The sequence below is a fragment of the Bos indicus genome, chromosome 24 (genome assembly GCF_029378745.1).
Source record: "Bos indicus isolate NIAB-ARS_2022 breed Sahiwal x Tharparkar chromosome 24, NIAB-ARS_B.indTharparkar_mat_pri_1.0, whole genome shotgun sequence".
Lineage (NCBI taxonomy): Eukaryota > Metazoa > Chordata > Mammalia > Artiodactyla > Bovidae > Bos > Bos indicus.
Window position 1 is genome coordinate 22366672 of NC_091783.1, and position 26971 is coordinate 22393642.

At 42.4% G+C, this 26971-nt stretch overlaps 1 protein-coding gene across 5 annotated transcripts in view; it reads right to left on the minus strand.

The window, feature by feature from the left end:
- Positions 1 to 26971, minus strand: part of MAPRE2 (microtubule associated protein RP/EB family member 2) — a 187387-nt gene that overhangs the window by 109077 nt on the left and 51339 nt on the right. Inside the window, exon 1 of one of the 5 annotated variants that reach the window (XM_019986570.2) lies at positions 7483 to 7743. The exons of the other annotated variants lie outside the window; for them this stretch is intronic. Coding sequence (XP_019842129.2) covers positions 7483 to 7601 — 119 coding nt within the window. The 5' untranslated portion in view covers positions 7602 to 7743. Of the gene's footprint in view, positions 1 to 7482; positions 7744 to 26971 lie in introns of those variants that run through there. 5 annotated transcript variants of the gene reach the window in all.

The following is a 26971-nucleotide window of genomic DNA, read 5'->3' on the forward strand; positions in this document are numbered from 1 at the left end:
GAGGGCTCCTGGATGAGGGGATACTACAGTTTGTAATCAGAGTAGAACTGTGACACTAAGAACGCCTCCCTGAGATGTCATTGCCACTGTGATTTTAGACAAATTATCTCTCAGGGCTTTGCCAGGGCAGGCTGACTCTTAAGAACAAAAAATTAATGTTAAAAAAAGAAAATCAAACACGACTTGTAGGAAAAAATAAAACGGATCACAGAAACCTAAGGTGTGCCTCATAGGAAGAGGACTGTCATTTTAAGAACGACTTAACATCAAGCGCCGGCCATAAACCTCAGGACCAACTCTGTGCATGAGATCCCTCGGTTCACAGACTTGTGCCAATGTACACTAAAAACTTACAACGCGTACTCTTCATTTTCAAGCCTCTCACCCTATTCCTCTTCTGTTTCAAGTCATGGAACAAACCTGGCTCTTTGGCACATTTACCTGCTCAAAGCAAATGAGGTCTCAGTCAGAAAGACTGAGCTCTCATTACATTTCCTTTATGAGATAATTACACAAAAGCATCTATCACGAAAAGCAGTCATCAGGTTGACCATCCTATGCACCTATCACCACCTTTGGATCCTTTAGAAAAAAAAAAATGCTTTAAATAAGTGCGTCCTGGTTCAAGTGAGTAAGATCCTAATTAGGCTGGGGAGACATGACACTGAAAATGTACACGTATTTTTTTTTTCTTCTCAGTAACCTACTAAGAAATTATTTCTTGGTGGCCTATAAAACCCTGTTTCATCTTTACCGCAGTAATGAGTTATTTCCATTAAAATAAGTTATCTTTGGGGATGTATCTAACAAAAACATGTTTAGGAGCCATGTCTCTGATACATGCTGTAAGGCGAAAGCGCATAATTTCAGTTTTTGCCTATGTGAACTGTAGGCTTCCATTTTGCATTCTCTCAACATAATATAAATTCCAAAGGTCAAAAACTAGGAGATGAACAATCAGAATTTTAAAGTGAGCTATGAAATGAGGTTCCTGTGATACCAATGCAGGGTGGGTGCGTGGAGTGTTTCAAGACAAAAAGTTGCTGGAAGAGTGGTTAAGATACTAGATGAGAGACATAAACACTCCTGGGTATACATCAGGAAAAAACGAACACTAATTCAAAAAGGTACAGGCATCCTAGTTTCATAGCAGCATTATGCACAACTGCCAAGACTTGGAAACAACCTGTCCATTGACAGAGGAACGGATAAAGAGGATGAGGTATACACATACAATGGAACACTACTCGGTCGTGAAAAGGAGTGGCATTTTGCCATCTGCAGCAACATGGATGGATCTGGAGAGTATTATGCTAAGTGCACAATACTGTATGGTATCGCTTATCTGTGCACTCTAAAAAATAAACCAGTGAATATAAAAAAGAAGCAAATTAATAGATACTGAAAACAAACCAGTAGTTGCCACTAGGGAGAGGGGAGGAGGAGGGGCAATATAGGGGCAGGGGGCTGAGAGGCACACTCTGTTAGGTACAAAATATGCTCAAGGATAGATTGTACAACAGGAAATATAGCCAATGTTTTATAATAACTATAAATGGAGTATAACCTTAAAAAATTGTGAATCACTATATTATCTACCTATAACATATATAATATTGTACAGCAAATATACTTCAATGAAAAAGGATACTAGATGAGTACGACACATCCACTTTAGAATCCCAGAGGTTGGTATCTGAAAGATAGCCCGAAGTCAAGAAGAATGGAATTATTCTAACATACATATCCTAACAAATTTCATTGTGGAAAAGACACTGTTCACAGGAGAGGAGTAAATCAATTCCTTTAAAGTGAAATTGACAAAATTCGAAAGTAAAGCAATCCGCACCATCTGGGTTAAACTCTCAGTCCACTCTCAGTCCATCCCTTCCAGAACCTGCCATCGAAGGGATCACTTTCCAGCTGTAAGAAAAATGGCACCGGAGCCCTGAGGGGCATTCTGAGCAGTGTCATCAGCTGGCATTAAATGACTCCTGAGGATCCTTCACAGTGAAATACCAGACACTCTGCTTCTGAGTTTGGGAGGATTGAAAGAGTGTAAATTCTATACAGTAGCCACCCTTTTGGCCTGGTAACTGTGAAGTTGGCATCTGTATACCAAGAAGCCACCATCTGACCTAAGTACCAACGCTGTTATGGGAAGAAGTTGCAATGATTGCTTCTACACGAGGGAAAATGCCTTGAGCCAGGAACATCTACCTCCCTTGTCCTGAGCCCTACAACAGAGCCGGAGAGGTCTCTCTATTAGAGCAAATGAAGTGTTCCCTAAGAATTCTGGACGCTGTAGGGTGGGGCACTGGAGGATTCCATTTTCCCTTCAACTCTCACTGCAAAACAGGAGCTCAATTCCAGCATGCACTTCCGTTCTTATTATGCTGTCTTTCAATCAACATGCTTTCAATTTTCAAGTTCCGGTCACCGTGCCTGCCTTCCTATGGTCCTATCCCTCGGGGAAATTCTATCCAATGAAAATTCTAATTCTACAGCCTCCACTCCTTTCACCCAAATAGCTGGTCTCCAACAGGGTCTTTTAGCTTCCTACAACATACTGGCCTTGTGGGTATCTTTTTCTACTTTGAGTCACTGTGGGCTCAGAAAGCACAAACCACTTCTGCTATCAAACCCAGCCAAATATTCACAACAAAGTAAACCTGTTACAGAATGAGCGGCTCAGACATCTGACTTTGCTACAACTGCAGGTCCTTTGAGGGGCATCTGGCAGAGAGCGTGGCCAGAATGAGATTCTCAAGCATTTGTCAAATTAATCCTCCAAACCACACAGAATATTTAGATTAGTCCCACTATTTCCCCCTCCACTAATCTGAGGGATTATTCACTGCAGCTTCAAGAGGTCTCTATATATACAGGAAAGATACTGAATATGGAAATCAACCTCCTAAATTCAGAGGATCATCTCAAACCATTGTTCTGCTGAGACAATGCTCCCATAAACACACGAGACCAGTGGCAAACCCTGCTGAGCAGGGGTGAGCCTCTGACCAGGGCGCCCGGAGGACCATCTCCTTTAACAGACTCTCCAACAAAGGACCCTGAAAAGAAGTTCAAAAATTGGGCACCTAGGACTTCCCTGGTGGCCCAGTGGTTAAGAATCCCCCTTGCAATGCAAGGGACACCAGTTCGATTCCTGGTCCGGGAATATCCCACATGCCTCAGAGCAACTAAGTCCGTGCGTGCCACAACCACTGAAGCCTGTGTGCCCTACAGCCCGTGCTGCGCAACAAGACAAGTCACCTCAAAGAGAGCCCGAGTGCTGCAACTAGAGAGTAGCCCCACCCCCACCCCCGTTGCAACTAGAGACTCAACACAGCCAAAAAGAAAATAAATACACTGGGCACCTAACAATTAAGGCAGTTTCCCTGGTGGCTCAGTCAGTAAAGAATCTGCCTGCAAAGCAAGAGACCGCCTGCAATGCAAGGGACCTGAGTTCAATCCCTGGGTTGGGAAGATCCTTGAAGAAGGAAATGGCAAACCACTCCAGTATTCCTGCCTAGGAAATTCCATGGATAGAGGAGCCTGGTGGGCTACAGTCAAGGTATCTAGTAACCCTTTAAAAATACTAAGAAAAACGTTAAGGACAAAAATCAGTATTTTCAAAAACATCCTAAGACAGGAGTAAACCCAGATGATGCTAACAAATACCTAATGGAGATGCATGAAGGAGACTTCTGCAGTCGCCGTTTGGGGAATGTGATCTGAAATCTACATTCTGGGTAAAGTGAGGCATGTTACAATAGCTTCTATTAAACAGAACATGCTTTCGCAACTATCTTTTGCACACGTGTTTATGGGCACATATACATATATTTCTTTTTGTGTGCCCTACCATGAGCTCATTTTTCAAGACTAGCAAAGCTGGACGTCAGAGTCAAGGTCCTAGGCTTAAGTTTTCGCTGTGTTTTTCTTTACAGTCCATTGCCTCACGTCAAGTAATTTTTCTTTTTTAAGAATTCAGAAACATATGCTACTGTAGTTGCATGTTCAAATACCCATGTGGAACTAGTCCTCTGGACTTATACATTCATTCTTAAAAGCCTGGAGTATGCAAACAAAGATGCGATGCGGTGGGCAGAGGGCCAGTTAATAAATCTCATCTATGAGCATCTGCATGAAACAGCGCTATAGGGAGTCGCCTCTCCAGGGAGGGCAGAGCACGACTATTTGCTCTGTGAATTAAACAGTGTCACTTCAGATGGCCCACACCACATTTATTTTTTAGGCAGCTCTGAAAATATATGGATTTCTAGTGTTCATAAATGCAATGAGGAAGCTGGGGCTGAGAAGGCAATCACACAGGAGTGGTGGACGTGAGCCACAGAGACACATCCACACGGCTCTGCTGAGCCATCTTTGCACTTGCTCGTTTCAACTCAAATTGCTAATGGAAGGGTAATTTTCTAAAGGAAACTTGCTCTTCTAATCAAAGGGCACTCTATTTCAATAATGATTTACCACTCCTTCTGGTCCAGGCTGTAAAAACAGGTTCTGTTTATACCAAGAGATACCTGGATCAAGATATCTGGATCGTGAACCACATTTGATCCTTATTTATAAACAATCTGGTGCAAACGTTATGACAATAATGTCTCCTGCTGGGAAGAGTGACCACTTGCCCCCTGACGGTGCTAGAAAGAACGGCCTTGTTCTCTGGGTTCTTCTCTTCTCACCTGTGCTCCAAGCCAGGTGAGGGGTGTTCTTATCCTGGAGTGCCTGAATAGGCCCCTTTCAGTAACAACAGCATTCTTCTTATATTTACATACGTCTTTGAAGATGCTTTTTGTTTTCAATATTTCAGTTAGCCTTACAAAGATTTTTATAAGAAAGCAATGAAAGAGTCTATAATGCAATGAGCAAATATAGAAAATAAAGCCGAAGCAGAAGGACCTGCTGGGACCACCTAGAAGTCAGTAAAGGAACCAGAAAGAGGATTCCCTTGGAAATTCCCAGAAAGAGATCACCCCAGGGCTCTGGGCTTACCCAGGCCCCTCCATGGCACTCCATCAGAACTCTCTGACACACCTCAATCATGGGGACCAGACTTAACCTACAGCCAAAGTAAAACTTATGTGGTTGAATCTCTACTTTGGCTTTCAAACTGCCTTCCAAGTTTCCTCAGCAATTAAATGGCAATATTATTCCAGCCTCAGGATGCCAAAATAATTATGGAACACTTACTGGATAGAAAAATGTGTCACATTTTTCCTTTCCCCCAAAAAATAAGTGGCAGTTATACTGCACTGGTCATCCACTTTGAAAGAAAAGCAGACCAAGGAAAACAAGTGTGTCTGTCTCCTTGGGCACATTTTCTATAACACAATTCAAAAGCAATTTTGGAGTCTTCTTTCTTCATTTAACCTATGGCATCTCTCACTATAGGGACCAATAATCCTATTATATAAAATACAAAGGCCACAATGCTCTTAGTGACTTAAGATTTTGCTCCATCAGATCTTTATTCAAATTCAATTTTGTTTCTCGCATCATTTCAGGTACCATACCAGGACTCGGACAACAAACTGGAAATAGTTCAGGAAATGGAAAGAACAACCTGGACTGAATTTAAAAGGTGAATGAATTTTTACTGTAAAACAATAATTCATCAACAAAAGGTAGCATTTAACCTTTCCCCCAAGTGATCTTTCCATTGCCATTGCAAGTTAGTTCACATGACTAATAAAACCCAACCAGGCAACTGCCTTCAGCCCATGTGGTAAAATTCGAACTCTGCTTAAAAGCAACTGCTACCTACGTGGCAGAGATGAAATCACTGAAAAAAATAAATAAGGGCTTCAAATGTATTACCTATAAGAGCAGTTTAAATAGTGAAGATTTAAAACCAACATGTCCGGGTTTTTGTTTTTAAATTCTATTTTAAGCTTTGGAATGTTCACAGAGAAAGGTGAAGGAGGAAGGGAGAGAAGGGACCCAATGTTCCAATCACATGGGTCTCCAAAAGCAGAGTCCCAGAGGTTGTGGACCAATTTTGGTTTATATTAAGAGAACAACAAGCACTTGGAATCTCTGAGGATGTCATGTCAACATATCACTTGGAAGCATAGGCATGAGATTTTAGTGACCTCATGGGCACAGCCAAAATTAACTCCCAGTATTTATGTAACTGCCAGGGATGACAGGGCAAAGATCGCTTATAATTTTTTTTTTTTTTTTTGAGTCAGCTAATAGTGTTTCTTTGGTCAAAGAGAGAGGAAGTGGGGGTACTTTGAGCTCTATTTTTTAAACATGCAACATTTATATACATAGACTATTCTGCCCATAACACCATCTGAATGTTTAGATGAAGACATTTAAAAAAAAAAAAAAAAAGGAGTTATTTCCTGTTGCTCCCTAACTGGATGCGTTTTAGGGGTATGTGTGCTCTGCCTCAGAGCAAAAGCATTGTTAGCAGTTATCAAGGTAGCATTTAAAAATAACTACCCCAGTACAAAAGAACTTCAGAGGAAATATGAGCGAAGCTATCAGTCTCCCTTCAAGTCTGGCCATGAGCTGCCTTAGACTCGAGCTGCATTCTCCATTACATTGTTATCCTTATCAAACAATGCAAACAATTTTAATGAGCTTATCTCCTAGAACATATTGCCAGATATGCTAATGTAAAAACGATGCCAACCATACAGGCCGACTCATTAATCAAAAAGCTCACAATACAATGACCAAGATCAGTCTCATCCCCACATCAGACCTCAGCAAAATACCAGGAATTACCTTCCTACTGTAAATAAGAAGGGCGGGCTCCCCCACCCATGCGGAGGCCATAAACTCCTAAGAAAATGCATAAGTGCACCTAGTTCCTTTCAGGTCCATTGCAGTCCAATCTCTTTCTAATAAACCTTGGGTTCTATGGAGAAAATTTTGGTGAATGTCTGACACCGTGACCTCTGCTGTCAATCCTTGCACCAATCAGCGAGCAGAATTCTTACAAAGCTCCATCAATCTGGCGGTTCAACATCACAGACTGCAGCTTAATCTAGAGGATTCCATCTTTCCTGCACACACACACACACACACACACACACCAGTGCAAGCGCAAACCTTTTCCTCGCCCTCCTTCTGGTCTTTAGGCACAGCCTACCTCATGGTTCCTTTAAAATCTAAAAAGGAAAGAGGAAAGGAAGTGCTCTGGCTTGTCTCCCTTTGGAGAGGAGGGGAAATTTTGCTTGCATTTTGAAATCAACGTGGAAGCAAAGAGATGGAGGGAGACCCCTTGCAGGCAGCAAACCTATTCACAAAATGCTTTCCATTTGCAATCGGGCAGCCTCCGTGCACACCCAACATGACACATGGAAACAAACAGCAAATAACCACAACCGCCTTTACAAACGGCCGTCTGCAGCCGGGACCGGGGGCAGCGTCTGCTCCATTATATAACGGGCGGGTTTCCGCGCGCCCGCCCGTCCGCCGCCGCTCCCCGGCCAGCCCCATTACCTGTAGGAACGCTCGCCGCGCACTGTGTGCTTCCGGAAAGGAATGATGGTCCCGTTATCCTGGATGATGTCGTTGTTGTTCTCGCCATTTGGGGACAGGGTTTGGGTCGGCCCGGGCATTGGCGCACTCCCGAGGATGGGAACAAACCGCTGTGGGCTGGCTGGGGAGGAAGGTGGCTGTGTCTCGCCTTCCCGCTCGCCCGCTCCTCGCGCAGACCGCGCCTGCCGCCTGCTCGCAGCTCGCTGCTCCCAGCTCGGCGCTCGGCTCCCGCCCCGCCCTCTCGCGACCCGCCCTCCCGGCTGCTGACGTCAAAGCGCCGGCAGCAGCACCCTGGTCACGTGCCCCGGCCTGTCCCCATAGCAACCCGCTAACTCATCTCCTCGCTTGGAATCGCGCTGGGCCGCTGCGCGACCACGCCGGCGGCTTCAGGCAGGCACCCGGGCCGGCCTACATCTGGCATGTAAAACCCCAGGCCACCCCTGGCCCCCCTCACTGACTCGCCTGGGTCTGAAAACCAGCTCTTCCTCTAACCATTTCCTTTCCAGCCCGAGCTCCCACTGCAGCTGTGTACACAAAAGAACGATTCAGGCAGAGGGGTGTGGGAGACCCTTTAACTCCTTCCATACCAAGTTCTTGTTCCATGAAAATTAAACTCGGTCTGGTTTCAGAAATATATAAGACGACCTGGTAGCCTGCTTCAAGAAAATTTATCAGACTAAGGGGTTAAAATTTCCAGGTTCCTGCCTCATTCTCCAAACAGCAGCAACCGCCTCCCCCAAAGCAACCCCAAACTTGAAAACCGAATAGGAAGCTCCATTTCCTTCTAATCAATATACCTTTACATTAATAATGAGAAAATCAAGAATTGCAAATGAAGATTTTCTGCACAAAAGAATCCCCAAAGGGAGTTCTTTTTTTTTAAAAGACCCACCATTTTAGAACATCATGGTTACCCAAAACCTCTCAATTCAAATTCTTACACTGCCTCCTGATACAGATAATTAAATCCTTGTCATGTTTTTTATTTTCTTTGAATTAAACAAGTGAACATCCAATTTAGTATTTGGATGGAAACTCTCTCAACATCAAGCGGCTCTGCCTCATTGCTATGCATCTTTCACATACATTGACTATGAGACAGGTCCTATTGTTATTATCACCCCTAATTTAGAGATGAGTATACTAGTGAGATGAAGTAACTGGTACGGTGGCTCAAGGTCACACAGTCGGGAAGCAGTGAGCTGGAACTTCAAGCTGACATGCTTTTTATCAATGTGATTGGACAGTGGTGATGTGTGTTTAATGTGAACTCATAAATGTTATAGATCAAGGTAACAATCAAGTACCTTATATACTCTCAACAGTGAAAGGACAACTGTGAATAGAATTGCTAGTACGGTGCAAAGTCTATGGATTAGATTATAAATTCTGAACAGATTCCAGATGTGTCCAGTGCTTTCCTTCAGAGAGAAGAAGAGTTTGCCTTCAACTCTTATCAGAAGTGGTTCTCTGCTTATCAGAAGTGGTCTTTGATGTTTCCTGGGGTGAGTAAAAGTCAAAATAAATATATGTAGCAGAAAGTACTAGGCTCATGCCTTCACATCATTGTACAGCTTACCAGCTTTATTATTTTGTGATACAGATATTAAAACAAGTAAAAATGCTGTCATTCCTGACAATTCTCTAGCATATTTCCCTGGTAATAAGTTATTTCTGGCATCAAGCTTCTAGAATTAGAATCAAATAATTTACAACACAGATGGTAAGGATAATCTCAAATAAGGGGGGCATTTTTCCTATTCTATAGTCTCCTTTTGAACTATATTTTAATAATTTTATTTTCTAATTTTTCCAGTGAATGCACAGTGCACAAGTTGATTACTTCATCCATATCTCAGCTTACATGATTATTTTTTTAATATATAATGAGGATCCAGTTCTGACCTAAGTCTTAACAAGGTACATCAGATAAATATCTAAATACAAGAGATACAAGTACAAGCCTCACATTGCACAATGAACCAAAAGGGCATGAGAGTGTAGTTCCTGCTACAAAGACAAACACTTCCTCCTCCTATTTCTGTTACTTGACCCACAGCTGTCAATTTCCCTACTAATTAATTCCCCTTTGCAAAAGCGTCCCCTTTCTTTGGGGACAGGCTGAAGTTAAAAGGCAGAGTCTACAAATCAAATATTTAATGTTTTCAGCCCTCTCACTTGGGGCTCTAGAGGATAGCTTACTTTTCTATGATCCCATGTTTGAGTAACAGGTCACATAATTGGTATTATCATAGGGACTATGTTTGTCAGAATTTGAATGTATTATTATTACTCATTCCACCAGGTAATTTCATGGAGAGAACTCTCCCACTGTTTCAAGGCTGTTCTTGAAGGAGAGGACTATGACCAGGAATTTGGGGGGATGGGCTGAACGGGGAGGAGTAGTCAGGCAGGTGGAGGAGGTACCTAAGAACCCTTGTAAATCTTCCACCGGGGCAGCTCTGAACCACAGCACTGTAAAGGGCCCCAGAGAGGCCCCAGCGATTTGTGATTACCCTCCAAGACGCAGGGGTAACAGGGGTAATAATTTGAAAATATTGAACAGATGTGTTTTCATTCCCCTCCCCATAAATCAGGTTACCTGGCAGCCATCCTCTTGTTTAGCCCCAGGAAGAAGGGGAGGGCACATTCCACTTTGGGAGGGAGAATGCTAGGATACAGGGGAAGCACAGACTCGGCAGGAAGAGGGAGGGGAGAGTACCTCCACCCCAAGGCTGAAAAGAAGCAGGTGAAAGTGAGCAAAAGCAGCATCTCCCATTTGCAGCTCCCTGAAGGGAGCATTAGAGAGCTTTTGGCTTTGTTCTCAGCCTAAGGGACTTTCTTGCGCCTAAAGAGGCAAATGTCCCATTTGGGACCCTGGGAAGAGATGGCTTTTAAAGAGGGTCTCCCCAACACCTTCCTTCCCAATCAAGCTGCAGCCTCATCACACTAGAAAAGTCAGTGGTTTGGTATGGTGAAGTAGGACCTAGGAAAGAGGAGGACATCTAAAAGACGGAATATCCACCCAAGAGATGGAGTGCTCCAAAGATGGACTGAACCGGAAGAGGCTATACTGTGAACTGGCAATTAAGTAAAACCTTTCGTTTCCCATCTCCCTCAGCAGGGAAAAGAGAGTCATACAGATTATAGAAAAAAGTAAACTAAAACGTCTGTGTACATCTGACTGTGGTTGAGGTTTTAGGTACACAGGTATACCGAAAATAAAGTATGTGCAGACCTAAATCTCCAGCTGCCCCATGGAGAAATGGCTTCTCTTACCAAGCCCTGTGGACTGAAGCTGGGGCTCTGACAGACCTGGGTCCCCAGCTTGGTTTCACCACCTGCTGACTATTTGACACTAACAAGTTACTCTGCATCTCTAAGATTTAGTTTCCTCATCTGCGAAGTAGGTGTAATAATACTGGTTTCACAGTGTTGCTGTGAAGGTTACATCACATAATACATTATATCTGAAGCAACGGACACAGTGCTGGGCCTGTAACAAATGCTCTTTAGTGGTAGATGCTATTTTTAAATAATAAGTTAAGCATACTCTAAAATGTTCATTCACTTAACACTTATGACTGGATTTCTTGCGTACTGGAAGCTGGTAAAACAAAAAGAAAAGTCCCAGGCTCTGTACTCAGGGAACTCAGAGTTGTGGGGGAGCAAGATAAAAATATTTGCAATTATGATACAACATGATGCCCTGATAATGGTATCAGACAGGCTGATAAAGGGCCACAGAAGATGAGGGAATGGAATTCCATTCCATTCAGAATGGAAATTGAAATAGGCCCGAAAAGCTTCCCCAAGGAGCTATTACCTAAGCCTTGGATGAGTAATAATTATGACCTTTTTTGTTCACTTTCTCTGTGCTAGACAGAATACATATATGTGCTCAGTTGTGTCCAACTCTTTGCGACCCCAGAGACTGTAGCCTGCCAGACTCCTCTGTCCATGGGGATTTCCCAGGCAAGAATACTGGAGTGGCTTGCCATTTCTTTTTCCAAAACAGAATATAAGATCCCTTAGGGAGGGTTCTTCAACTGTTTTGTTCACTACTATATCTTCAGTGCTTAGAATAAGGCCTAGCATGCAGTAGACACTACATGAATACATAATTCATTTATTCAACAAACATCTGATTTGATTCTCACAATAACCCTAGAGATAAAGTTGAGGCTCAAATAGTAAATGCAACTTATCCAGCATATCTTGGCCCCAAAGTTGACATGATTCTCCACTAGGCTGTACTGTCATTTAAAACAGGAATGGCAGGACTTCCCTGGTGGTCCAGTGGTTAAGAATCCACCTTCCAATGTGGGGGATGCAGGTTCAATCCTTGGTCAAGGAACTAAGATCCCACATGCCTAGGGGCAGCTCAACCCATGAGCCAAGAGAAGAGCCCATGCACTGCAACGAAGACCCAGCACAGCCAAAAAAAAATTTTTTTTTTAATTTTTAAAAATTAAAAGAGGACTGGTAGTGTAGAGGGGGAGACTAAGGGCTCCTCAAGCAGATATGGTTAGATTCACAGGTAGGAAAGGGTGTGATGTCTCAGGGAGACAGCAAGTTGTTTAGTGGGGATGGAGAACAGAGTATACGGTGGCAGGGGCCAAGGTGGGATGCAGGAGGGGCTGTGGCCAAGCTAAGAAGCTTGACCTTCACTTTGAAGATGTTTTGGAACAAAAAAGTGCTTGAGGAAGGAACTTCATGGTGATATTTGCATATCAAGAAAGTCTGATGTTACAGTAGTACAGAAGACACATTGGAGATTAAAATGCCTCAAACAGTGACCAAGGCCTAAACTTAGGAGCCAAGGGGCTGCAGAAGCAAGCCCAGATTTGAGATATTCAGAGGGAATAACTGCCATGATTTGCCGGACTAACTGATTGCAGGCATGGATGTTGATAAGGATTAAGGGTGGGCTGTGAAGGAGAAAGATATTTCAAGTGAATCCTAAGCTTATGGCTTAGGTGACCAAGTGGATAATGGTTACCATTCACCAAGATGGAAAATAACAGATTGAATTGTCCTCTGGAAGAAAGAGTCTCCTAGTGTGTTTTGGACCTAGAGAAGTGCTGACAGGACATCTGAGTGGTGACAACGAGGGGTCACCCGGCTTCACACACAGCGGGTGTTCACTATGTATTCTTTTTTAAATTTTTTATTGAAGGATAATTGCTTTACAGAATTTTGTTGTTTTCTGTCAAACCTCAACATGAATCAGCCATAGGTATACATATATCCCCTCCCTTTTGAACCTCCTTCCCACCCCACTCCCCATCCCACCCCTGTAGGCTGATACAGAGCCCCTGTTTGAGTTTCCTTGCTGCTGCTACTGCTAAGTTGCGTCAGTCGTGTCCGACTCTGTGCAACTCCATAGACGGCAGCCCACCAGGCTCCCCCGTCCCTGGGATTCTCCAGGCAAGAACACTGGAGTGGGTTGCCATTTCCTTCTCCAATGCATGAAAGTGAAAAATGAAAGTGAAGTCGCTCAGTTGTGTCTGACTCCTAGCGACCCCATGGACTGCAGCCTACCAGGCTCCTCTGTCCATGGGATTTTCCAGGCAAGAGTACTAGAGTGGGGTGCCATTGCCCTCTCCCTGAGTTTCCTTAGCCATACAGCAAATGCCCATTGGCTATCTATTTTACATATGGTAATATAAATTTCCATGTTACTCTTTCCATACATCTTACCTTCTCTTCCCCTTTCCCAATGTCTGTTAAGTCTATTCTCTATGTCTGCTTCTCCATTGTTGTCCTGTAAATAATTTCTTCAGAACGATTTTTCTAGATTCCATATATGTGCATTATAATACAATATTTATCTTCCTCTTTCTGACTCACTTCACTCTGTATAATAGGTTCTAGGTTCATCCACCTATTAGAACCGACTCAAATGTGTTCCTTTTTATGGCTGAGTAATATTCCATTGTGTATATGTACCATAGCTTCTTTATCCATTCATCTGTCGATGGGCATCTAGGTTACTTCCATGTTCTAGCTATTGTAAATAGTGCTACAGTGAACAGTGGGATACATGTGTCTTTTTCAACCCTGGTTTCCTCAGGGTACACTACATATTCTTGAATAAGGGAACATGTGGGCCTTTGATGTATATGTTCGACTTGGAGATACAGATGATCTGCAGGGTGATCTTATGGGTGATCACTGAAGCTGAAGATGTGGATGCCCTTCACTCAGGGAGAGAGACAAGGCCTCGGATGGCACTCTGTAAAAGCTGAGTGGTGAAGAAGCGGCCTGCAAAGAGATGGGAAAGGGTTTTGCCTGATGGAGCCAATCCTAAGAGGCAGTGGTTTCACTGAGCCTAGGGGAGAAGTGGGTATCAGAGAGGAAGGAGGTGACTCTAGGGCTGAACTTCACAGGAAGTTTGAATCAGATAAGTGCAGAGAAGTGTTGACTGGATCTGATAAGGCATTCTCAGGTAATTTTTTTTAAAGAGGTTGAATTTCAGATCAGACCCATCAAGGATTACTGAAGAAAATAAAGAAATCTTCAACAAGTAGAGAAACCTTCATTGTTAGCAAGATCGATAATGAGGTGATATTACATTAAGGATCATAATATCAGCAACTAACTAGCATCAGCAAGTATTTGCACTAAAAAGCTCTCATCAATATTAGAGGAGCTGATGTGTTCATTAATGAGCACTTGTTAGGCACCAGATGAACCGATCCTGCCTCGACCCACCCTCCCCTCCAAAAGGCAAACAAATATTTCAGATGCATGTTTGGAGAGCAGGATTACTAAGGCGGATCCAGCAGACACAGAGCCAGAGCAATGAGCAAAAAAGGAAACCAGCCGCTGTCCCAGTCCACAGGCCCAATCAAGGAAGATGGAGCTGGGCACCAACCCAGATTTTAATTTTCCAAGCTCCTGGGTTATAGCACAGCCCCATTTCTCTTGAGAGTTAGGCCAGCAAGCCCCGATAATTGCATCTTGGCAGAAATCATTGTCTCTCTACTTCTCCAACATGTGAGATTCATCTAAAACAGGGACTTTGCATTGCCTTGGTTTTGAGAAATCCAACAGGGGAGAAGATATGAAATCATTAACCAGGAATCCCAATTCCATCCCCATAGTACCTACTCATCACAAATGCCTTTTCTAAGTTCAAATGTGTTCACTGAAGCTGATAATCACTGCTGTCAAAGGCATTCACAGCTGTCACACCACCTTCGATGGGGGGGCTTCCTTAGATTGTTATCACCCCTGAATACAGACAGAAGATTCCACTTAGCAGTCACCACTGCTGCCCTGGGACAAGCAATTTCTCCTATGTGTACGTCTTGGGATTTTCCAGTAGGGAATGGCAGGGACAGGTTATCAATCGGTAGCTTAAAATATATTCCACACCCAAATGACAGCAGTGAGTAAATACATGATTGGCTAGCCAGTGGTGCTGGCCCTGAATTACATTGGTGGCATAGAGAGTGGTTCTTGCTTGTTACTTTAACCCTGAAGTATGGAAGATTTTATTCATTCTTCCTTTAGATCTGATGAGAATTCTATAATATGCCTATGCCTCCTGACTTTTAGTCATAGCATTTTAAGAAAAGTTGGTAACTGTTTTCCCCCCTGCCAGATGAAGAAAGTCCTCCTTCAACACAAACCTGAACAGGTGGGCTCCTCCAGGACTGACTTTGGAAGTTACGTGTCTTTGCGGGTTATTTATCAGCCACACTGATAGCTATGCCAATGTGCTCACAAGGCAGAATTTTACAAGTCTCTTTCCTCTTTGCTAGTAAAATAGTGCGGTTTCTGTAATGTCAAAACACAGAAGGTGCTGCTGCTTAGGAGAAGATTTTCTGTGTGTTGGAATTGCTTTCTAATTTGCTTTTCCTTGGATTTTCTCAAGGTTGGACTTAATTTTTATGGAATAACTCATAGAACATGATGGGAACTCAATTTACAAACTTGCAGAACATTATGATTTCTGTAATCAATCAATCAAATCTGTGCAATGTGAGGTTTCAGTCTATTAAATAAAAATGTGCTTTTGAATTATACCATCTGGTTAAATTTAAGAGCTTTAAATATGTTTTCTATAAAAATACAATGTGAGAAATGTTATAATTGAAGAACGTATTAAGTATCACCAGAATATAGAAAAGAAAGCAACCTTGCCTAGAGAGACAGGGCAAGCTTCACCAAGGTAGTGATATTGGTATTGGGGCTCAAACAGTCAATCAACACATTTTCTGAGAACCTACTGTGCGCTAAGAATGACAGGTGCTTGAGAGACAGAAATTAACAAAAGTTAGCAAAATTCTCTGCCCTTGTGAATCTTATACTTGAGTGTATTTTGTGGGGTGGGAGGGTAGTTGTAGGAGATGAGGTCAGAAAGATCACAGAGGGACCAGAATGTACAGAGCTTTGAACAGCCATTGTGAAGACTTTGGCTTAAAAACCAAATTTAGAAGCCATTACTTATTAGTAAGGTTCGCAATGTCTATTGACACAGACCTGGAATTCTCTCCAACAACAATCACAACAAAAACAGCAATATCTAATGTTTATTGGGTACTTTTTAAGGACCAAGTGCTATGTTTTAATTGGGTGGGTGTTTTAATCCCCACAGAAACTTATGAAGAAGGGGCAATTGTACATCTCATTTGTCAGAGGAGGCAGCCAGTTAAATAACTTATCCAGATCATCAGCTAGGAAGTGGCAAAGCTGGGCGTGGATCCACCTGCCAGGTGTCCAAGCCAGCATTCTTATTCACGAACTCAGGCTGCCTTCCACTAGGGTCTGATAAAATCTGGGTGCAAAAATGCAGAATCTAGGGATGAGGCAGCAGAAGGATGTAGAAGCAAGAGAAGGTAGATAGCTGCGCTGAAGGCAGTTCAGTCTAGGGAGCAAGGAGGTAATGGTGGAAAAGTGCAGAGGCAGAGAAAACAGCTCGGGGTGGTGGGGGCGGGATGAGAGACAGGACTGGAGAGCAGTATTCATGGGATGAGACACGTGGAAGGAAAGGAGTTGTAAATTATGGTTACGGAAAAGGAAGAGGGAAGGGGAGGGAGAGAGACCCGAAGATTAGGGGTTAACAGTGTGTGTGATTAATAGGGGAAATGAATTTTCTTCCCCTTTTTTATAGCAACTAACTTTTTTTTCCTGAGTTAGCCTCAGCTATCAATATACACTTCTCTCATATCTTTGGATGGGAGAGGAGACCATAGGCATTTTTTGCTTTTGTTTCCAAAGCTAAAATCTGTTTTCATTTTCACTAGGCTAAGACTGTGATAATTCAACGGTCCAGCTCTAGACAAGCCTCTTTGAATGTTCTCACTGAAATGTGTCCATGCTCAAGTTCATGCAATTCCTTTATTTCCTGCCCCTATTTTATTTCCACGTTTGAACAAAACACATCTTGTTGAACTGACTGGGTAGCACAACTGAAAAGGGATAAAAACCTTCTCGGGCACAGTCGAGTGGCAAAGGAAAGGCAATCACTTAGCAAATAAATTATCTTCCAGAAGGGTCACGAGCTTTCAAGGGATGATTTGCTTAGGGCTCTCAAAAGCCAATGGACCCACAGGGCTTTATTTCTAACTTTGATATTAACAAGCAGCAACAGAATAAAGAGACTCCTTAATATAAATACAAAGCCAAGTTGGAAGGATAGGAAGACAGGAGTTCAAACCGTTGGCCTCCAGAATTTCACAGCCACTCGGGACCCAGTGGACCCACCAATGACAGGGGCATGGGGAGGGAGGGTCTTCCTGAGTCTGGGCCTGCTCCGTCAAGGCGGGTGCACACGGGGGCGAACCATGGCTTACGGGTGGCTCCTCAACAGCGTGTCAAGGGAACATGAGGCCAACAGCTGGGAAGCAGTGTGAGTAATGGAAGAGAAATTTCCCCATTTCTGACCTCATCCAAGTAAAATTTTTAAAAAGAAAATTAAAGAAGCTTGCTTCATTAAAAGAGAGAGAGAGAATGCAACTGGAAATCATGAAAAAAGAATTCAGGTTCCATCAGAAATGTTTTAATTAGCACTTACGTTCTGTTTACTCCAGAGCTCATAATGCCAAGTATCTCCATATCCTCAATTCACGCTCACTATTGGATGTGAGCATGAGGGCTCCAGTGACAGAAGATAGTACGTGAAAGCAAAGGATCGCCTTCAAGTAGAGTCTATTTAATTTCTATGTGAAGGACCCAGACCCTTAGCAAATCCAAACGGGTCCTACTCTTACCCGACAGGGAGCCACAATGAGTTAACAGTCAGCTGAGAGAGCTAGATCGATTCTTGCGATTAATTGCTCACATAGCTTACTTTTCACACCCTCCCCCAAAGCCTCATCTCCAGTCTCTCCAGTGAGGATGGTATCAGCCTTCAAAGAGGTGGCAATGGAATCAGTGCGAATGAGACATAATGGTACGGTGTGCAAAAAGCACGTCTAGTGCATTTTTATTATTTCTGTCTTCCTCTCCTTCTTCTGGGAACTACTCCTTCAAACCTTGTGATTCTAATAGAGCTTGCCAATTATAATATTCCATCCTCCTGGACCTAAAGATTGGTTCAGAATTAGGTCTGTGACCCAAGCCAGGTCACTGAATAGATCTGTAGGATTTAAAAAAAATTAGAGCTGCAGTGTGTATGCGTTTGAGGAGGAGTTAAGACATGGTATCTTCCTTACTGAAGAGAGCACTTGAGAATTAATACAGTATATTGTTAGGCAATAAAAATAACAGGCATCCAAATCAGAAGGGAAGAAGTAAAACTGTCACTATTTGCAGATAGCATGATATTGTTATCTGCATGATAGCATGATACTTGACCACCAAAAAACTGTTAGAGCTAATAAATTCAATAAAGTTGCAGGATGTAAAATCAATATACAAAAGCCTGCTGCATTTCTATACATTAATAACAAACTGTTTAAAAATACAAGCCTACTATAATTGCATCAAAAATAATAAATAAAGGAATACATTTAGTCAAGGAAGTGAAAGATGTGTACATCAAAAAGTATGATAAAAGAAATGGAAAGAATTAAAGAATACACAAATAAATGTAAAGATATTCCAGGCTCATGGATTGGAAGAATATTATTAAAATGTCCATACTACCCAAAGCAATCTGCAGATGCAATGCAATCCCTGTCAAAATTCCAGTGACATTTTTCACAGAAATAAACAATCCTAAAATGTGTATGAAACCACAAAAGATTGAGAAAGAAGAACAAAGCTGGAGACATGCTTCCCAACTTCAAATAATATCCCAAAGCTATAGTAATTGTGGCATGCTACAGTCCATGGGGTTGCTAAGAGTCAGATATGACTTAGAGACTGAACAACAACAAATAGTAATCAAGACAGTACGGTATTGGCATAAAAACACATTCAAAGATCAGTGGAAGAGAACATATAGCCCAGAAATAAACACATACATATACAGTCAATTAACTTACACAAAGGAGCCAAAAATACACAATAGGGAAAGACAGACTCTCCTCAATGAACAGTCTTGGGGAAACTGAGTAGCTACATGCAAGAGAATGGAACTACATCATTATCTTATGCTATACATTAAAATTAACTTAAAATGGCTTAAAGACTTGAACCTAAGGCCTGAAACTATAAAACTCTTAGAAGAAAACATAGGCAGTAAGCTCCGTGACATTATTCTTGGCGGTGATTTTTTTGAATTTGACTCCAAAAACAATGGCAACAAAAGTACAAGTAAGTGAGACTGCATCAACCTAAAAGACCTCCGCACAGGAGAGGAAACCATCAACAAAATGGAAAGGCAACCTACCGAACGGGAGAAAACACTTACAGATCAATATCCGAAATGTATGCAGAACTCGCACAGCTCAACAGGAAAAAAACAAGCAGTATGGGTTTAAAAAATGGGCAGAGGATCTGAAAAGACATTTTTCCAAAGAAGACATACAGATGACCAATAGGTACATGACACAATGCTTGACATCACTAATCATTAGAGAGTGCAAATCAAAACCACAATAAGATATCACCTCACTCTTGTTAGAATGGCTGTCATAAAAATAAGAAAGTGTTGGTGAGAATTTGGAGAAATGGGAACCCATGTGCACTTCTGGGGGAAAAGTAAAATTGGTGCAGCCACTATTATAGACAGTATGGAGTTTCCTCAAAAAGTTCAAAATAGAACCACCATATTTCGTGCATGCTAAGTCACTTCAGCTGTGTCCTACTCTTTGTTACCCCTTGGACCATAGCCCACTGGAATCCTCTGTCCATGGGGTTCTCCAGGCAAGAATACTGGAATGGTTTGCCATGCCCTCCTCCAGGGGATCTTCCTGAAGCAGGGATAGAACCCACATCTCTTTCCGCTCCTGCCTCGCAGACAGGTTCTTTACTGCTGAACCACTGGGAAAGCCCCAGAACCACCATGTGATCTAGCAATTACCGTCTGGGTATTTATTTGAAGGAAACAAAAAAACTAACCCAAAAAGATATGTGCATCTCCATGTTGACTGCAGCATTATTTACAGTTGCCAAAATATGGCAGTAACCTAAGTACTCATCAACAGATGAATGGATAAAGAAAACTGGTACACACACACACTTTAGCCATAAAGAAGAAGGAAATTTTGCCATTTACAATACGGATAGACCTTATGGGCACTATGCTAAGTGAAATAAGTCAGAGAAAGACAAATGCCATTTAATCTCAATTATCTACGGAATCAAAAAGTAACAACCACAAATCCAAACTCATAGACACAAAGAACATATTAGTGCTTGCCAGAGGTTGGGGGTAAGGGGTCTGTAAAATGGGTGTAGGGTGTCAAAAGGCACAAACTTTCGATTGCAAAATAAATAAGTCCTGGGGGTGTAATATAGGACTTATTTTATGTGTAATAATGATGCACATAGTTAATAATACTGCATTGTATATTTGAAAGTTGCTAAGAGAGTAGATCTTAAAAGTTCTCATCACACACGAAAAATTTGCAACTGTGCGGTGATGAATGCTAACTAAATCATGTCATAATATGTACAAATATTGAACTGCTATGTTGTACACTTGAAACTAGTATGTTATGTCAACTATATCTCAATTTTAAAATAAAGTGTAGCATAAATTGTACATTTACTAGATTTTGCACAGAAGTGAAAAGTGGTCATGGTTTGGATTAATATAGACTTGGATTTGAAATCAGATCAGGTTGATCCAGTTACAAGTTGAGTAGCCTTGGACAATCACTTTTCCCAGCCTCAGTTTCTTCATCCATAAATTGGGGTACTAAGATTTACAAAGCAATATTTTGAGATATAAAGCTCTAAAGGTTCCCACTTTGTCTGCTGGGACCATAATTTTTGACATTCTTCCCTTCCAGAGGTTGGATCTATTTCTTTTCCCCTTGAATCTGGACAGGCCCTGTGGCAGCTTTGAGCAATAGATTTTGGTAAAAATTATGCCAACCAGTTCATAGTCTAGACCTTATAATGACAGGCAGCTGCTGTCTTGGTCTCTTGGAAGCCAGATGCCCCGTAGGAAGGAAGTTTGGCTACCCTGGGACTACCATGCTGTGGGAAGGACAAGCCCTGTGGAGAGGCCCCAGAAGAGACCATGGGGAGGAGCGGGGAGGGGAGTGACAGTGAACCTGCAGAGTTCCATGCCTCCTTCAGATCCAGCCACCACAGCTAAGGGTGATCCACTATGTGGATCAGAGATAAGCTGCCCAGCCAAGACCTTCCTTAATTCCTGATTCATAAAACCATGAGCTGTAACAAAAATGGTTAAGTTAATCAAGTTTGGGGGTAGTCTGTTACAAAGTAATAGCTAACACCATCCTGTTGATTCTCTACTTCTGCATAAGGAGTCACCCCAAAACTCAGTTGGGTAAAACAACAGCAATCATTTTATTATCTCCTGTTATTCTGGAGATGGACTGGGCTCAGCTAGGTGGTTTTCAGTCTCTCTCATACAGTTGTAATTAGAAGTGGCTGACTACTGAAGTCATCTTAGTACTTCCTCGGTCTCACAATTGGAGGTTGATGTTTCAGTTGGGACCTCAGCTGGAGGTCTGGCTGAATACCCACACAGACTCTTCATGTGGGCTGGGCTCCCTCACAACATGGCAGCAAGGCAGAAGGTGATGGCAGTTTTTAGTCTTGTCACAGACCATAACTTGGTCATACTTCTCTGGTCAAGGCAACCAGTTAAGTCAATCAAGATTCAAGAGGAAGGGATGTTGACTTCACTCATACACTCAATGGGAGAAATGTCAATATCACACCATAGGGAAACACGTGGACATAGTGTGGCAGCCAGCCTTGGGAAAGGCATTCGGCCACACAGACCGTGCTTCACTTTCTTACCCCCTGTTTCCTCAGTATGGGGTTGTTACAGCAGAAATTCCAGGGAAGAAAAGAATCAGGGCTCAAGTACTCAGTTTCAAAATAGACTTTTAATCCTATGGCAGACAGGATAACACAAACTGAAGAAGTTCATGAACCTTGAAAGCCTGATTTTCAACGATCAAAATTTCAAGACCCTTGAATAACTCAGAGCCTAAAGTTCTTGCCATTAGCCATCAGACCCTGTGACTAGTTGGAAACATCTGAGGTTTCTTCCAACCAGGAGACTGGTGGGCATCCCTAAGAGAAATCCTGTCCTCTCTCCTTTCCCCAGCCTTACCCCAAGCCAGGTTGGGGATTTATAAATAGAGGGAAATTGTCCGTTTCCTTTAAAAAAAAATGTTTTAAGTTAAAAAATTTTTTTGGCTACACCACAAGGCATGAGACTTTCAAAAAAACATCTATTTCTGCTTTATTGACTATGTCAAAGCCTTTGACTGTGTGGGTCACAATAAACTACAAAATTCTGAAAGAGATGGGAATACCAGACCACCTGACCTGCCTCTTGAGAAACCTATATGCAGGTCAGGAAACAACAGTTAGAACTGGACATGGAACAACAGACTGGTTCCAAATAGGAAAAGGAGTACGTCAAAGCTGTATATTGTCACCCTGTGTATTTAACTTACATGCAGAGTACATCATGAGAAATGCTGGGCTGGAAGAAGCACAAGCTGGAATCAAGATTGCCGGGAGAAATATCAATAACCTCAGATATTCAGGTGACATCACCCTTATGGCAGAAAGTGAAGAACTAAAGAGCCTCTTGATGAAAGTGAGAGAGGAGAATGAAAAAATTGGCTTAAAGCTCAACATTCAGAAAACTAAGATCATGGCATCCGGTCCCATCACTTCATGGCAAATGGATGTGGAAACAGTGGCTGACTTTATTTTTTGGGGCTCCAAAATCACTGCAGATGGTGACTGCAGCCATGAAATTAAAAGATGCTTACTCCTTGGAAGGAAAGTTATGACTAACCTAGACAGCATATTAAAAAGCAGAGACATTACTTTGCTAACAAAGGTCCATCTAGTCAAGGCTATGGTTTTTTTAGTGGTCATGTATGGATGTGAGAGTTGGACTATAAAGAAAGCTGAGCACCGAAGAATTCATGCTTTTAAACTGTGGTATTGGAGAAGACTCTTGAGAGTCCCTTGGACTGCAAGAGATCCAACCAGTCCATCCTAAAGGAGACCAGTCCTGGGTGTTCATTGGAAAGACTGATGTTGAAGCTGAAACTCCAATACTTTGGCCACCTAATACGAAGAGCTGACTCATTTGAAAAGACCATGATGCTGGGAAAGGATGAGGGCAGGAGGAGAAGGGGATGACGGAGGATGAGATGGTTGGATGGCATCACCAACTCGATGGACATGGGTTTGGGTAGACTCTGGCAGTTGGTGATAGATAGGGAGGCCTGGCGTGCTGTGGCTCATGGGGTTGCAAAGAGTCAGACATGACTGAGTGACTGAACTGAACTGAACTGAACTGAACAAGGCATGTGGTATCTTAGTTCCCTGATCAAGGATTGAACACATGCCTCTTGCATCAGGCATGAGGAGTCATATCCACTGTACCTCCAGGGAAGTTCCCAAACTGTCCTTTTTCATACCCGGAGGCTTGAGGGATGACAAAGCCACACAGAGGTTCCTAACTCACTACAACACAAGGACAGGAGGGGACAGATGCTGGTGAAGGGTTTGGGGTGACACCGATATTTCTGCAAAGCTGCCAAATATTTCTGGGGAGGGAGGGAGAACATATCTGACCCCATGCGGGTAGGGATGGAAAGATCAGCAGAAAAGAACAGGCCTGTGTACTGACCAGCCAGTTTCCCTGAGGACAGCTGCCATGAGAACAACTCAAAAAACATCAAATCTCCCCTCAGGTTTCCAGAAGAACCTCGTAAAACTGTGGTGTGGTGTCTACAGTCCTCGCCGCATTCTCTCGCTTACTCCAGAAGGCAGAAGCAGAAATTAGGTTGGTGCCATTGGTTTGGACAATTTACAGCGCGTTTAACCAGGAAGATTCTCCCCTACTGCGCTCCCTCTCTTTCCACATCTTCTGCTTGAACTGGACCCAAATCTAACACTGAGTTCTGAGTCCTCAGCATCTGCCCACCTTCTTGCCCCGTCTCTCTGATGTAGTCATTTACCTGTTCATTTCACAACATGTTGCATGTGCCCCTCCCTCTCGTCTCCCACTCCTGACACCCTACTGCAGACACCACGCCTGGCTCGAGACTCTGTAGGCGTTGTCTTGCTTCCTGATGCTCCTCTCAGTGCTTCTGACAAATCACCATGAGATCTATCTTTCCGCCCTTCTTTTTCAAAAACCTTCAGTGGCTCCTTATCGCTTTCAGGATGAAAATTCCACGTTTTACTTTTATTACTTAAGGCTCTGACTGTTATCCTTGGAAATATGTCCACCACCACATACGGTGAGAGTGGAATTTAACCTGGTTAACTTTAACTGGAAATGCTAGTTCTGCCTTCTGGTATCAGCAGAAAAAAGACTTCCTCTGCATGAAATTAGCATAGAAGCATGTAAATGTTCTGATGGTGAATCCTTTACAAATGTTCCTATAGAAACAGATTTTTCCGTCTGATTATCGTATTGGACTAGGTTCAGTGCGACTGCGAGACCTTGAAGCTACCACTTTAAAACAACTCAGCTGGCTTCATCACAGAGCTCAGAAGAGGAGGGAAGCTTGGTCAGATGAATTATGATGTCAATGTAACCATATCTGAGCTGTCCTTGCAGAGTCCCTATCCATCCAAGGCAAGGAGAGAGAGCCAGGAACATTCAGCTACCGCCATCTCACCCTCACAACTGCTCTGACTATTCAGATTACATCACTAACATCCAAATCATGGCTTTCAGCAAATCAAAATATCAGCTTAAAAAATTCATGAGGCCATTATTGCTGAGAAGAAATAAAGAATCGTGGCGTTGCTGCTTCCTACCGCTGGTGAGAACAGTTTCAATTCCTCGGAGGATAAGCTCTGAAGCTAGATGACAGGTCCAAAAAAAGTCTCTCTGGCTGGTCACTTACATTTGGACACAACTTGTTGAATAGCAGTCTCATATTCTGCACGCAAAACACTCAACTCGGGGCGAAGTAAATCCTTCCACAAATGGCCTCCTCCCACATTTGCAATACTTGGGGAGAGTTCCTGAAGTTTGGACAGAGAGTTGTGGAGCAGAGCCAGTAAACTTCACAGCGGTTATGAAACAGCTGCAAATCCATGCTTATGTCATGCATTGTACAAATACTACATTAAGGACACTCAGATCAAGAGAAGAAATATGGCTTTGCTAGTGTTAAAGCGAGATGCTTGATTTCAACTCAGAAGGCTTTTAAGAATAACCTCCAATGTCTCCTAATTATGTGGTTCTAAAATGTATTATTAATCTGGATTACTTTTATTTTCTCCATTTCCCCTCCTCCAAGCCAAAGAATCATTTCCTTCCATCCTTTAAATTCATCACCTTAGCCATTTACAAGATGGAGTGAAAAAACCCAACTGCAACCCAAAACAAAAAGAAGCTGTCCAAACTCTCAGAGCTTCTTCACATTGATTTTATCTGGAAAAAGACAGTGCCTGATAGTGATAGGTGATGCTGCTGTCCATAATATTGCCTGTGGTATAAAGCAATACACCACCTTGGCCTTCCCAGGTGACTCAGTGGTAAAGAGTCTGCCTGCAATGCAAGAGATGAGGGTTGGATCCCTGGGTTGGGAAGATCCCCTGGAGAAGGAATGGCAACCCACTCCAGTATTCTTGCCTGAGAAAACCCATGGACAGAGGAGCCTGACAGGCAATAGTCCATGGGGTTGCAAAAGACATGACTTAGCGACTAACAACAATATAAAGAAAGATACAAAATTTACTGAAGAGACCTTTTCCTGATTCCTTTCGAGTGTCAGTCAGGCAAATGTAAGAGCCAGATTTTCTGCATGATTTTGCGCATGATTATAATTCTCTCTAAAATGGGAAATGGAGGTTAAGTGAACTTTTGGATCCTGCCTCACAGATCTTTCTTAGTAAATTTCATTAATCTCGAGATTCATTTGCTAAAGAAAAGCAAGTTACGTGGTTATTGGTAGAACTGAAGTATGTTTATTTGTATACAATGCTTTGTTCTACTGCAGTCTGAAAAAAGTGGCAATTATAGTCAAAAGCTTTCAGTAAATAATTGCAGAGGATACTCCACAAGTGAGGGGTGAAGTCAGAATGTGAATGAAGAAAGAGAGACCTGGAGAGTTCATAATTTACAAAGTGGTTTGAAAAGATCTCTGTCCTTCCCAGCTTGACGTTGAGTAAGGGTTTAAAAACCTTTAGTAAATAGGACCAAGCCCAGGCAGATGCTAAAATCCCAGTTCATGATAGCAGAGCAGGATTAGAAACTTGTTGAAAACTGAACAAATATCCTGAGTCCTGGGACTTTGAGAGCTTCTAATGTAACAAAATGCGAGCACTTTCTTTCTGCCACAAATCAAATCGCTGAAAGAAATATGATAGAGCCAGTCACACACTCCTCCTGACGCATCAATTCTTGGTTGTCCATAGGAAAGTTTTGACCAAAAAGTGATATTATTCACTACTGCAGCCTATATTGGCTCTTTAGTATAATATATTTGACATTTATGATTAAATAAAAATATTTGAGTTATATTCTTATGATAAATATTTCACCAGATTATAAATATCACCAAACAAAATGCTACATTTTCACTTTTCAGCTAGCCTGGAGACATACAACTGGGTGAGAAACAGCAAGGTAACAGTAAGTTTAAAATAAGTATATTATCCTGGGTACCATTTTGTCAGTAGCTTCAGTATATACTACCTTGTGAAGTGTGAAAATATTATATATCTTTGCTTCACTCCTTTTTAAAAACCTGTCCTGTTCAAATAACCACCCAACCATCAAATCCTATCAATTCTTCTCAGATTGCCTCAACTTTTTGTTTGTTTGTTTGGGTTTTTTTTGTTGTTATTGTTGTTTCCACCAAATTCATATCACCTGAGAGGTAGAGAAAAGTAATAGCTTCTGGGAGTTTTC